Below are 14,394 nucleotides of genomic sequence, written 5' to 3'. Positions count from 1 at the left end.
GCCGCAATGTGTGTTATCTCCCAGCTGGGGATCCCAGGCCTGGGGAGACTGATCTGCTGAATATAAAATGAAATCATTTGCTAGACTGAGCAAAGGTATTTTCTGGGAAGCAGATGTGGGTCAGAGTTGGGGAACCAAGATTTTTCTGTCTCTGGAGCCCAAGCTCACACCCACAATGTCATTCTGTCAAAAGGACCGTCTTAGGAACAAGTGTGGCTAGACTTCTTATGAGACCAATTTTACACTTCCAGTGCAGCATCTGTTACAGGGGACATGGAGAGAGATCAACGTCAGGGATCTTTGCAGTAGGTCACATGCCATAAAAAGGCCTCTGCAAAGACCTGGCAAGATGTAGTGTGGGGTCACAGATAAACATTCCGTTCTAGACTGAACTACTCCCGGGTGCTGCGTGCCAGGTCCCAGGCCAAACTTATGATGAAGGACGCCTCGTGTCCAGTATCCACACGGGAGGACAGAAATTTGGGTTGTCCTAAGGTCACATAACTAGTTTTGAAATGTGGAATTAAATTTTAGATTTCTAGACTACCAAGACCCAAGCCCTGCCCTGCCTAACAGGCTGCCCCTGAGATTGAATGGCCCAGGTGCAGGGCGCTCTGAGCTCCGCCTACCCAGAACAGTTCCCGTGTAGTTGATGGGCAAGATGATGCCCAAGGAGGGGATGCAGAGGATGAGCACAAAGATGATGAGATGATACTGGAACATGATGTAGATGCGGGCATCGTCTCCACACTTGCTAATTAGATCCTCGTTCCTGGAAGAGACACACAGACAAGGACATTCCTTAGAAGCCAGCGTGGCCACAGCTTCAGTTGGAGGGAGGTAGAGAAAAGGAAGAGAAGATTATCAACCTACCCCCAAGTTTTTGTTGCCTTTTTTTTTTTTTTTTTTTAGAAATATCACCCTTCATCTCAAAGCCTCTATTTCACTGAATTTCACAGGCATATCAAAGGCAGAAGTTATGTTACAGACACACACTTGGGAATCCAGAAGCACATTTGAAATCAAGCATTCATCCCATCTTTTATTGCTTCTTCATATGTTTTGAGTGCTCGCCATGGTGTGTGGGCCAGATGAACCACTAGTGAGCTCAAGATGCATCTGATTTTTTAAGGAGTTGTTTCTTTTAATGTGTCAGTTAAAAAGGAATTCTTAAAACCACAAAGAGATATCACTGCACACTGCCAGACTGGTCCAAGTTAAAAAGTCAGACAATACCAAGTGTTGGCAAGGGTAGGGGGCCACTGGGAGCTCTCCCACAGTCGTGGGCACGACTCTGGCAGAGCCACTTTGGAAAGCAGTTGGGATTATCTAAGGAAATTGAATATATGGACACTCTATGACCTAGTAACTCCATGTTTAGTATTATTCCCAGTAGAAACACATGCACATATCAAGAGACATGTCTAAAAATCTCATAGATGCCTTGTTTATAACAGCCTCAAACAACCTAAGTGTCTACCAAAGGTGGAAATGAATGCAAGAACTGTGAGATATATGTGCATATGTATATATATGAGATATATACATATAATGATGTTTATATATATAACATTGTATATATAATGAAATACTATACAGAGATAAAAATGAATGACCATAGCTGAACCTCACAAACACAATGTTGAGTGAAAGACCCAGGCACAAATAGTACATACTGTACGTTTTCATATGCAAAGTTCAAAAATAGGCAATACAGAACTATGAGGCTAGAGGTCAGAACACTGGCTGCCTTTGGGGAGGAGAAGGTGATGGAGGTCGAGAGGGGCAGGAGGAGGGTTCCCGGAGTGTCGGCAATGTTCCAGATCTTGATCCGTTTTGCTGCAATTGAACTGGACATTTATTTTTTGTACGCTTTTCCATGTGTGTGTTATACTTCAATAAAAATATTTAAAAGCATGGGGCGCCTGGATGGCTCAGTTGGTTGAGCATCTGACTCTTGATTTCAGCTCAGATCATGATTCCAGGGTTGTGGGATTGAGCCCCGTGTGGGGCCTGCACTGAGCATAGAGTCTGCTTGAGATTCTGTCTCCCTCTCCCTCTGCCCCTGTCTCCTGCTCATGTTCTCTCTCTTTAAAAAAAGAAAGAAAAGAAAAGAAAAGAAAGCAATACATGCTTATTATAGAAATTTTGGGGAATACAAAGGAGAAGAATATCATTCGTGCAGAATCTCATCCAACCCAAGATAATGACTATTAAGCACCTTGGTTAATCTCCTAGTTTTCTGTTTTGCTTGTTTAACTTAGTGACTATAGTATAAACAGCATTTGATGTATTGCTGTTTTGCTTAGCATTTAATCTTAAGCTCTTTCTGACCATTTCACATTTTGTCTAAATGTTTTCATGGCTCTGTAAAATAATGGCGATAGTGGCCTCCATTTTTGGAGCAGTGGTTCACACCCAGCACCAAGGTGGCCTCCCCACTCCATTGATGGGTGCACCGTACTTTACTCACCCTTGCTCTCTGCTCAGGCTTGTGGGTTGTATGCAACTTCTAGCATCAAGTCCAGGATTCAGATTTATTTTTATTTTATTAAAAAAAAATTTACCCTTTATTTTTGAGAGACAGAGTACGAGTGGGGGAGGGGCAGAGAGAGAGAGACACAGAATCCAAAGCAGGCTCCAGGCCCAGAGCCTGACGCGGGGCTCGAACCCACGAACTGTGAGATCATGACCTGCGCTGAAGGCAGACGCTTAACCGACTGAGCCGCCCAGGCGCCCCTCAGATTTATTTTTAAACAACACTGTAAAGACTACATATTTAAGGCTTTTCAATATTCCCCATTTAGGGAATTATTTAGAACTCTTAATGGTTTTTAACTGCAAACAGTTAAAATACTTCCTGCTTTGAACTTGAGAATTAAATACCAAGAATGGGGTGGGTGGGAACTGGTGAGGCTGGGTGCCGGGCAGCAGGGAATGGGGGAGGGTCCTGCAGCAGGCTTGGGTGCCAGGTCTGGTCACCTGACAGAGTAGTGTGCCTGAGGCGCGATGGAGCGAGAGAACCTCCCACCTCACAGAGGGAGCAGAGGGGTCTGGGCAGGACCCACAAGAACACAGGAATCTCCTTCCTGCTCCCCCCTGGGCCCACTGCTCCCTCCCCAGCGGAAGCTCAGGTGATACCCAGCAGCCTATCTTACAGCTCCCGGGGTGGGGGTGGGGATGGGAGCCTGTATTTCTGAGCCCGTCCGGATTCCCCTACTCCATTCTCTCCTCTTCCCAACTGCTGTCAAAGGTGCCGCCACCATGACGTCCCAGCTGCCACCCTCCACCTCACAATTAATTCTCATCTTGGCACTGCTGGCTTCCCTTCCGCTGTCTCTTCCTGGAGACTACTGTATCCACTGTCCCCTCTCATCTTCACCTTCATATCCGCCTCTCTCCACACCCACTCACACCTCTTCCCCTGGAACTATAACCGGGTTCAAGTGCACACTGGGCTGGTCCATAAAGATTCAAGAAACTCCTCACGCCTCCACTCTCAGACCTGCTTCCCCTCAAGTTCCAGCCAAGGTCTTTGCCTCCCTCCTCCCGTCCACCTCTTCCTCTGCCTCTACTTTTTGGATGTCTTATCCTGGAACTGCCCTCCCAAAAGAGACCCAAATCACCAAAGTCCATGCCCTCTTCCTTACTCTCAATCCACTCATCTATCAGGCCGGGTCCGCACAGCCCATGGCTTCAGTGAGTCTAGGCCCTAGGGGCTGCCGCCTCTTCCTCCAGCCCCAACGACACTCTCCCTTGGGCCTTTTCTGATCTTGCTTCCCATCTCGGGTGACCGATCTTCTCCCACAACTTCAACTATGACCTCGTGAACCCATCTCCCAGGCCATGATCTTCTGCTCTGACCTTTCTCCGAAGCTTTAGCTAGCCCTGTTTTTCAACAGCTTGCTGGTCAACTCACGGGTTTGCCCTAGTCATATCTCCTCATTCCCCCAACTCATCATATCCATCATCTCCCAGCTAGTGGAGTTGCTCTTCTCCCCAGAAACCAGACTTGGAATGGTCCAGATGGAGGCCAGGTAGAGACCACAGCCTGTGGACGGTAGCCCCATGATCTCTCTCCATAGGTCTCCTCCCCTGGTCACTACTGCCTCTCACCCGGACACTGGAAACGCCTCCTTAGGTGCTCACCTTATTCAACCTCCAGTCACCGCCCCCCGCCCCATTCTCCTGCCTACACACATGATCATTCTGAGCATCCTGCTCAAACATAAGAATTGGCTTTCTACTGCCTCTAGATCAAAGCCCATGATTCTCAGCATGGCAGTCAAGACCCCGGATGATCCTTCCAGCCCATCTTTTAGCCTCTCTCTTGTCATGTATCCTTGCTTCTAGCCACACTAGACTGACCGTTTCTGGATGCTCCCTACCCATCTCTGCCCCAAACCTCCACTCATGTAGTCCCTTATTTGTGATGGGCCCTGCACTGGGCAGAGTGGAAATTCTTCCCATCCTTCAAGGACCAGCTAAAAGCTTGCTTCTCCTGGGGGCGCTTGGGTGGCTTAGTCGGTTGAGCGTCCGACTTTTGCTTAGGTCATGATCTCGCAGTTCATGGGTTCGGGCCTCACGTCGGGCTCTGTGCTGACTGCCAGCTCAGAGCCTGGAGCTTGTTTCGGAGTCTGTCACTCCCTCTCTCTCTGACCCTCCCCTGCTCACGCTGTCTCTCACTCTCCTAGAAATAAAGAAAACATTAAAAAAAACCTTTTTTTGAAAGAAAAATAAATAAATAAATAAAAGCTTGCTTCTCCTGAATGCTGTAGTTGGAATTAATTTTTTACCTCCCCCCCCCACCAAATGCCCCTTGCACAGCAATTATAATTTCCCCATTATGAATTATATTTAGTGAGTCATGTTAACCTTTGCCTCTCCAACTAGACTCCATGGGCTTTGTACACTGGGACTCTGGCTTCCTCGTCCCTGATGAATAAATGTATTAATCTGTCTTCTAGTCACTGCTCTCAGAGGGTGCAGGATGCATAATACAACGCCCAGCCTTGCTCCTTTCCTGGATGATGTGTTCCCGGTGGAGGCACCTTTGGGTGGAGTAGGGCAGAAGGAAGAGAATTCTCACCCTGAAACACACACTACTGTGCACATTGACTGCCCACTGACCTCAGGTCCAGGGCGCGCACATGAGACCCATCATTCATGAATTTGCTAAACCCAGGAACCCACAGGCAGCCCGCATGGCCTCCCATGCGGGTAACCAGTTCCAAGTGTTCATACACGCTGTTGATTACTGAAACATTTTTACAACTGGTAAATACTTGTTGAAAGGAAAAAAGTAAATTCCCTTGAAACTGTTGACAAGGATTGCCTCTCTGCCGGAGGCCTGGAGGTGGACTTTCAGGTCCGTCTTAATGAAAATATATTGAAAGTGAGCTTGTACATGTTTTAAAACTTGCCAAATCAACACCAGAGAAGGTGCCAAGATATAAAACGTTTCCCCTCCACTCCCCCACATGTGGCTAAGATCCCTGAATGACACACAAACTAGCTGTACCCCTTCCTAGAGACTCCAATGATGAAGACAGAGCGGGGGGCAAGGCCACGGGGACTCCCCCATCAGTGGGGTTCGAGCTCAAACACCAGAGGCCAATGGTCCTAAGTCTTCCTCAGGGTTCCCAGTGCCTCGTGCCCCCTTCAGCAGGTCTGGAGGAAGGGAGGTGCCCTGAGGTGGCCGATGGAGGAGGGATGGGGTCTTGGAAAAATGTATGAATGCTCCCAGCCAGGGCCTGACTGGTGGGCGTTAGAGGCACACTCAAGAGCAAGTCCTATGAACCTTTGCCAAAAAAGCAAATGAGCAGGCCCAATCAGGCCCCTTGCTGCAGGTGGCCTCTGAGGGGCGGTGAGGCTGTGCCCTAAGGCAGGCACCACCAGGCAAGAAAAGACCCTGGAGGAGGGTTCTGAAAGGTGGACAGGACATGACAGACAGGAATGTACAGGGCTATGAGTGGAGGCAGAGCGGTGTGCACAGGCATGAGTGTGTACATGCACGTGTATCCACACACATGCACACAGTGGAGGCAGAAAGTTCTGGTAAGCGCTCAGCGGAAGCAGGGCAGAATCAGGAGCGTGCATCAGAATCATGAAGCATGGGGTGATCAGGAGAAAACAGGTGACTTGGGGTCTTTCTCCTTGCCAAGGAGAATCTGGCCCTCAGAGATCCAGAAGGTAAGGTGGGCAAGGAGCTCTCCCTCTGTAATCAGTGCTGAGGCAAGAGGGAGCATGCCCTGCTGTCTGGCATTTCTTTTCCATTTCAATATGATGAATGGTGTTCACAGAAATAAAGCAAATAGCAACGCAAGAAGAATTTCTTTTTCCTAGCGTGGAATTCATAAAAGCATTTTTATAAGCATGAGAACATGATCCTTTCCTGAGGGTTGTGGGCCGTGCCCAGGTCCCACTTCACCCACTGTAACCCAGAAAAGTGTCCCCTGCCTGGGCAGGGCCGAGGTGGTCAGTGGGGAATCAGGGGTAGGGTACAGAGCACAGGCCCCACCCCCCATCATCACCCAAATACGGCCGCTGCTGTCACAAGCTTAGAAAGTTCAGGCACTTACTTCATGGTGATGGTGTTGAAGAACCAGGAATAGAAGCCCTGGGGGAAAAGGAGAGAACGTGTGAGAAAATCCCAGGCCCAGGCCTGCCCTGCTCAGCTGTGGAAGCCCAGGCAATGCGAGGCGGCGTCCGCAAGGGGCCTCCTGCCAGGCGAGAGAGGGCGGCGAGAAAGAGCATGGGTCCTGGAAGGAAGTGGGCTCCATCTGGAATCAGTGGTGACTGTCCAGAGAGAGGTGTCCCTGGAAGTGAGCTGTGAGTTGACATTCCTGCCATGTGGCATCCCTGTGACAGGAAATGGGGGCTGAGTGGATCTTGGACCAGAGGGAGAGAAGGGACCGTCTGTAGGGTGGACGCTGGCTGGTTTCCATCTGTCCCTCATTGCTTCCTCCTGGGAAATGCCCTCCCCCCATGCATGTGGCCCGGTGGGCTGTCCATCAAGTAGGGGTCTGCCACCAGTGGTCAGCTGATCAACGGGAGCATGACCCAAGGGGGCCCGATCGAAATTCTCTTAAGGGGATTGACAGGGGTATTGGGGGAGAGGGTCTGTCTCCGTCTGAACTCCTGGAGAACACCATGGAGGAGGCTACGATGGCTTGGTGTCATCCTCAATGCTACAACCAGAGCTTGTCTGAGGAGAAAAAAAAAAAAAGCTAGTCACTTCTCTTTGGGTTTCCCCACACTCAAGCCACGTATTACTTTTTTTTTTTTTTTTTTTTAAACACTAGTTTGAGCCGGGTTTCTTCTACGTCTGAGAGTCCCGTTGGGGTGCCTGGGTGGCTCAGTCAGTTAAGCGTCAGACTTCAGCTCAGGTCATGATCTCATGGTTCGTGGGTTCGAGCCCCATGTCGGGTTCTGTGCTGACAGCCCAGAGCCTGGAGCCTGCTTTGGATTCTGTGTCTCCCTCTCTCTTTGCCCCTCCCCCACTTGTGTTCCCTCCTTCTCTCTCTCTCTCTCTCTCTTTCTCAAAAATAACCCTAGGCAAAGGCAGCCTCAGCCATGGAAGTGATGGGGGGCCTAGAAAGGAAGTCTGGGAAGAGTGTGCATGACGATGGGCCGGGGTCCATGGCCCTAAAAGCTGCCAGATCTCATAGCTGATTGAGTTGCCCCGGTGCGTGCTTCCTTCCAGGATCCTCTAGGGTTTAGGAAAACCTTGGAAAAGGTTGCAACTCTTGACTGACCCCATTTGATCACAAGTACATCAGTGAACCAGGCAGGCCTGCCTGGCTGACCCTTCCTGGCACCACGCTGATTGGGGAAAGGCATTTCCCCAAAGGAAGCGATAGGGGTCAGGCAAGCAAGAAACACAGGAAGTTCCTTGCTCGCTTCAGTATAAGACACACCAAGTCCCCTTCCCTGTATGGGTTGCCTGAAGGGTCACATGTCCACCTTGGGTGGGACCGCATCTTCAGTTATATCTTGAGGAGCTAAAATAAAGATAGCTGCCCAGGTATGAGTCACAGCAATGAAGGGGACGAGCATGCTGGTGGCATGGACTGCGAAGTCATGAGTTGCTAAACAGGAGTTGGGCTGCGAGTCTGACTCCACTCCCTGCATTGGACAGTTTCTCCACCAGCCACCTATGGGCAAACAGGGTGTGATTTATTTAGGGGGTAAGGAGGCTGGTTGACGGTGCCCAGTGGTTGTGCACAGTGGAGGACACCCCTTCCTGGGAGTCACTTCCACCCCTTCTATGCAGGTACAGAGATGTCACTCCATGTGGCACGTACAAGTCCTGGAATTCACGCAGGACAGGACTGACCTGGAGAGGGCTGAGGTCGTGAGGAGAAGTGTGGCCTGTGTGCCTGTGAAAACTGCACGGACGTAGATGCGTGAGCGAGCATGTGTGCCGTCTCTCTTTTCTCTCACAGACGAGAGGCACACATGTGCCCACGTGCTCCCCTGGTATACACCGCAGCCAAGGAAGGCACGACCCATTCAGAAGCCTGGCACCTGAACAACAGGCCTGACAAGCAGACGCCACCTCCCATCCCGCCCTCCCCCTGCGGAAAGGGCCATAAGGTCCCAGGAGCCAGCTCAGCTGACAAGACTGAGTGATGGTGGTCAGTTCATCGTATGTCTCTTGGTGGCCTCAAGCTCCTCACTCGGACCACGTGGGGTGATGACCTGGTCGCTTCACCCAAGCCACTCAGCCTGGCCGAGGCCCCAGCATCCTGGCCAGGCATCCATGGGCCACCTCACCAGGCTCTCTCCCTGCCTGTCTCATTGTCTCATTTCTACCTCTGCAGTCTGACCGCCTCACTGTCGCCATAACGATTCCTCAGATATTTTTTAAATAATCTTTTTGCCACTGTATCCAAAAAAAAAAAAAAAAAACCCAAACAAAGCAATGCTTGCAAAAATAAACCCGAGAGCCAATCTGGTAAGGTGGGTGGGACTGTCCCTGTTCTATGGAGAAATCCAAAGGGACAAATCTGTCTGAGGCCCCCCCACACACAGCTTGGGGCAGACTGCAGCAGCTAAGGGGACCAGGTCTCTTGGAGGCATGACAACGGAAGGAATATGGCTCTACTCACTCACTGCCTCCAACAAGCACAAATCAGATGCTGGTTACACGGCAGATGGGCCTGGGTGCGGGGACAGTGGAGGGCAAGACCAGGGCAGGGCTGCTCTCGCTGGGGGAGCAGGGACGCCAGACCGATCTGGTGGATGAGGGCCTGTTACAGACTGGGGTCAAGAGCTCTGAAGAAAAGCAATGCACTTTCCATGCATGTAGAACAAAAGATCTGGACCCACAAGGGGGGATGGGGCTCCTGGCAAAGTGGACCCCTGAGCAAAGGGGAGTATGCTAACCTGAGCAGGGCCACTGGGGAGGGGAGAGGGAAAAGCAGGTGAGACGCCCTGTAGAGGGGAGGAGGGGGCACTTCTGAGAATCTAAAAGGTGGCTGCTGTGGCCAGGGGTGGGGGGGTTGGGAGGCAAGGACAGGTCGGGCAGGCAGGCAAGAGACCAAAGCACGAGACCACAGCAAGGTGTCTGCACTTTATTCCAAGAGCACTAGGGAGCCACTGAAGGTTTACGCAGGGGAATGTGTGTCCCCGCTCATGGGAATCGCTCTGGGTGCAGGTGGAAAATGGGCAGGGCAGGATACAGGTGTGGACACACTGGTTACAGGTCACCCTGCCTCATGCAACAAGAGGTGGCCCCAAGCTCCTCACTCGGACCACATGGGGTGATGACCCGGTCGCTTCACCCACACCACTCGGCCTGGCCGAGGCCCCAGCATCCTGGCCAGGCGTCCGTGCAGGATGGGGGCTTGGCCTGGGGGGTGGGGGAGCGCTGGAGAGAAGCAAGACTGGGAGGGTGACAGCCATACAACTTGGTAATGAACTGGCTGTACCTGGGGCTCTGGGCCAGACCCAGGGGGTGCACCTGGGTGGGTGGTGGGCAGAGCCTGAAACCAGGGATCTAGGAGCAGGTGGGTGGGGGGTGTCGCAGCATGTTTTAGACATGCTGAATTCCAAATGCGTTTACAATCTCCATGTGGAGATATTTTGAAGGCCACTGGATAAATGTGTCTGGAGCCCAGAGGGAGGCTTAGCTGGAGGCAGAATTTAGGAGGTGGCGGGTGAGGTTGTGAGTGTGGATGACATTGCCCAGGAAGGGGAGGAGGAGGTCTGGGACCAGCTGAGGGAAACCCCAGCGGTGGAGGAGCCTGCAGAGGGGATGGAGAGGCACAGACGAGCGGCAGAAGAGAGACCCAGAGAGTGTGATGTCACAGAAGCAACTGGAAGCGCCTGTTCCAGAAGGGAAGGTGGTCTACAGGGCCGGATGTTTCTGGGAGATCAGAGGAGATGAGAACTCAGCAAAGTCCTGGGACAGCCGATGACTTGTCTGGACGGAACGGAGGGAGTGAGAGTGAGAGAGTGGGCAGCACAGGTGCAGACCACTCTTGCAGTTCTGCTGTGATGGGCAGAGGGAGACAGGCAGTGTGGGCTGTGGCGGGGAGGGCCCAAGATCGTCTCTGGCACCGTCTGGAACTCTCCAGTTCTGTGCCGTGACTGTGGAGTGCCTTCCTTGCCCCTTTTTGAGTTCATGCACTTGCCACCGTCCTATGTACCTCCATCCCGGTGTCTCTCACCCAGAGAGAAAGTCCCACAAAGCAGGACTTGGTCCATTTAGTTCACTGTCCAGGCCCCGGGTCCCAGACCAGTGGTGGCCCACATTAGGTGCACCAGCTAAGTGAACAAACCGGCTCCAGGGGCACTGGCATCCGACAGGCCAGAGAAGGAAGAGAAGATTGGGCTCCACGGAGCAGAGCTGGGAGGCAGGGGATGAGGGAGTCCCTACCTGATGTCTAGACTCTCCTGTATGAAGCAGGAGGTGAGTCCTTGGCTCAGAGTGGGGGCTGGGGCAGGACTGGGATTGTGACGAGGGTTGGAGATTTGAGAAGAGCAGCAAAATGAATTTTAGAAATTCCTTCAAGGGGCATCTGGGTGGCTCAGTCGGTTAAGGGTCCGACTCTTGATTTTGGCTCAGGTCATGATCTCTCGGTCACGAGATCGAGCCCCAAGTCAGGCTCCGTGCTGAGTGTGGAGCCTGCTTAAGATTCTCTCTGTCTCTGTCTCTCTCCCCCTCCCCATCCCTGCTTGCACACTCCCTCTCATCCTCTAAAATAAATAAATAAATAAATAAAATGAATCCCTCTAAATATTAGAATTAACTAACTCTTACTTAGCGCTCTAGGAGGGAGGAATGGTTAATATCGCCATCTTGCTGATGGGGAAACTGAGGCTTGGTGAGGCTGAAGACTTTGTCCAGGGTCACAGTGCCAGGCTGGGTGCAGCCGGCCGCGAAGTCCCTTACTAAGAGCGTGCTCCTTCCTGCACACAGCAGGGCCGCTGCCCAGAGCCAGGAGCCCACTGGGCCTGGGCCCACCCCAGCACTCACCTTGTCTTTGTGCTCCATCTCCAGGGAAATATCCGAGGGAGACGTCTTCTCACTCTGCTCCCCATAGATCAGTGAAGTCAGGCTGTTGGCCAGGAAGAGCAGTGAGCAGGGAGGCGGAGGAAAGAGAAGGCCTCGGGGACCCGCCTTGCTGTCTCTCCAGCTCCCAGGCCAAGGGCTGCCACACCTTCTTGTGTGGGACCAGACACGCCTCAGCTCCAGTGCTGAGCACACAGCTCCGGGTACAGACAGCGATCACCCCTGTCGCCAGGTGCTCAACTTATCTGGGGAGTCATGGGATCCGGAAAGTCTGAGACCTGAGAAAAAAGTGGGCTCGTGCCCAGAGATGACCGCCCCCGCTAAGTTCCCTTCCTTCGTGGAGGGCCAGAGCCGCGCAGGAGTGGCCGATGGCTGGCATGACACCTGCTGTGGCCACATCTCCCCCGAGGGGCAAGAGGCTGGCTCACCCCGACCCCCTCACCTGTCATTGTGAATCAGCAGAGCCAGGCGCCCGTAGTCCCACGCAGCTTTCCGGAGGAAGGAATAAACTAAAATGATGACCTGCAGGCCGGGAAAGGGGATGTGGGATATGTCTCCTGGCCAGCTGGCCCCTGCAACTCCGGGGGGGGAGATCCTATCCCCCAGGTTCCCGGGGGCTCCCTGGGCTCCCCAACAAGCGGCCAGCTCTGTTGGGTAGAGGCCATGCCTTTTTAAACTCTGGATCCCCTGTGCCCAGCAGCTTCCGAGCAGAGTGGGTTCTGAGTTTGCTGAGGGAAGGCATCAGTATCATGTTTAGAACTCTGCAAGAACACTGCTTGAAGAAATCAGCAAGGGGAGAGAGAAGGGAGGCCGAGGGCACTGGCCACGTGGGCACCTGGAGGGTGGCGCGTGGAAGGGTGTCGGGAATTCTGCCTGTTCCTGCACGTCCCTCTTCCTCAGGCTGCCCTGGGCACGGCTGACATTCAGGGAGTCCCCACCACTGTGGCCGGCATCTGCCTGGAGACCTGAGGCCCCTGCTGCACTCGTGACGGTTTGATGGTCCAACCCCGGAGGCCCCACTGCCCACCGTGGAGCGCAGGACTTACCACCCACAAGATGATGTTGAGGAACAGCACGGTGGGGATCCCCCCAAAAGGCTGTCCCTGCAGAACGGTGTTCCGAGAATGGAAGCAGTCATCCGTTGTCAAGTTCTGTTTCTCTCCCACCATATTCAGGTTGCCCCGCGAGGCAGCCATCCTGGGATCTTCCTGGTGACAGAGGGGCGCTCAGGTCAGACACAAGGAACCCCTCTCACTCTGCAAATGCACGAGCTTGCCGGGGAGTTGGGGGGAGGTAGGTGCACCGAGTACCCATCAGATCCAGCATCCATTGCCAGCCTGTAGCAGGTCAAGGTGGAAGGCTCAGCCCTGAGGGGGCCATACAGCCCTACCTTGTTAGAGCACAGCTTCCTGAAACCCAGGGCCATGATGGCAGAAGAGCCCAGGTCCCAGATGCCCTGGAAGAGATTTCATTTTGTACCAGTTGCTCCCTTTATCAAGAGTTGTGAAATGCACATCCAAGTGGGTCTTCCTATATTTACCTTTGTGAAACTTTTCTTGCATATAAATGAACAAACTTCACAAAGGTGGGTAGGACCCCAGAGTGGAAATATTCGGTTTGGAGAACAGAACTGCATTCCTGGGATGCCCGTGCAGACAGGGTCTAACATCCTATGATTCTCTGATCCCATTTCCAGGAAAGGAAAGTCCCTAAAGCTAAATGAGGTAAAGCTGTAGAGCAGCTGGCGTGTAGCAGTGACTCAGTAAACATCACTATCTCCAGGTCGAACTTAAACCAGGGGGATCAGCACCTGCCCAGAGCCTGAGCCAAGCCAGTGAGCCTGAGCGTTTTGATGAGACTCAAATGTAGGGCTCCTGGTCATGGGCATCAATAGTCTCCAGACTCAGAAGAGTGGGAAGCACAGACGAAAACTGGAAGCGACTGGTAAGTGCTTAAACTTACCTGCAAAGTGTTCTGGTTTTAAAAGATCATTCAGGGGCACCTGGCTGGTTCAGTAGGTAGAGCATGTGACTCTTAATCTCAGGGTCTCCTGAGATTCAAGCCCCATGTTGGACATGGAACTTATTAAAAAAAAAAAAAAAAAGAAGAATAGCTAAGATTTCACAGCACCTGGGTGGCTCAGTTAGTTGGACGTCCAACTCTTTTTATTTTTATTTTTTTCTTAATGTTTATTTAATTTTGGAAGAGAGAGAGAGCATGTACAAGCTGGGGAAGGGCGGGGGTGGGGGGACAGATGATCTGAAATGGGCTCCATGCTGACTACAGAGAGCCTGATGTGGGCTCAAACCCACAAACCTTGAGATCATGACCTCAGCCGAGGTGAGATGCTCAACTGACTGAGCTACCGAGGCGCCCTGGGAATCCAACTCTTGATTTCAGCTCAGGTCATAATCTCACAATTCATGAGATAGGGTCCTGCGCTGGGCTCTCTGCTGACAGCATGGAGCCTGTTTGGGATTCTCTCTCTTTCCCTCTCTCTCCACCCCTCCCCCACTTGAGTGCTCGCTTGCTCTCTCTCTCTCTCTCTCTCTCTCTCAAAATAAATAAATAAACATTACCAAAAAAAAATCATTCATTTTGGCTCCAGACCTTGTCTCACCCTAGAAACTCATCACTCCCATTCAAGAAAAGAAGGCTTGTTCGTTCATTCACTTAACTAGTATTTAGTGAACACCTGCTTTGTGCCAGACTAATGTGCCAGACTGATGCAACAGTGAATAGGCTAAAAAGAAAATCCCTCTCTCATGGGATCCTGGTGGGGAAAAGTGGTGCAGGGGTGAGGGTGAGGCAGAATGCTAAAGAGGGTGACTGGGAAGACCTCACTGGGAGGAAGACATTTGGACCAAGACTTG

The 14,394-nt window shown here is 52.0% G+C and overlaps 1 protein-coding gene across 4 annotated transcripts in view; it reads right to left on the bottom strand.

Annotated features, from left to right (window-relative positions):
* The window catches only part of TMEM63C (transmembrane protein 63C), a 76,657-nt gene that overhangs the window by 21,768 nt on the left and 40,495 nt on the right, over window positions 1-14,394 (bottom strand). For all 4 annotated transcript variants that reach the window (XR_005528455.1, XR_005528454.1, XM_039232199.1 and 1 more), the window contains exons 4-8: window positions 12,568-12,729; window positions 11,964-12,043; window positions 11,486-11,567; window positions 6,582-6,619; window positions 630-772 (exon numbers count right to left, since the gene is read on the bottom strand). Coding sequence is in view for 2 of the 4 variants with exons in the window: in XM_039232199.1 (XP_039088130.1) it covers window positions 630-772; window positions 6,582-6,619; window positions 11,486-11,567; window positions 11,964-12,043; window positions 12,568-12,717 (493 nt within the window). In the remaining 2 variants the exon portion in view is untranslated. The remainder of the gene's footprint in view (window positions 1-629; window positions 773-6,581; window positions 6,620-11,485; window positions 11,568-11,963; window positions 12,044-12,567; window positions 12,730-14,394) is intronic.

Source organism: Hyaena hyaena, unplaced genomic scaffold (assembly GCF_003009895.1).
Source record: "Hyaena hyaena isolate Hyena2069 unplaced genomic scaffold, ASM300989v1 scaffold_65, whole genome shotgun sequence".
NCBI lineage: Eukaryota > Metazoa > Chordata > Mammalia > Carnivora > Hyaenidae > Hyaena > Hyaena hyaena.
The sequence above is the reverse complement of the archived record's forward strand: the minus strand, read 5'-3'. Positions and strand labels throughout refer to the sequence as shown.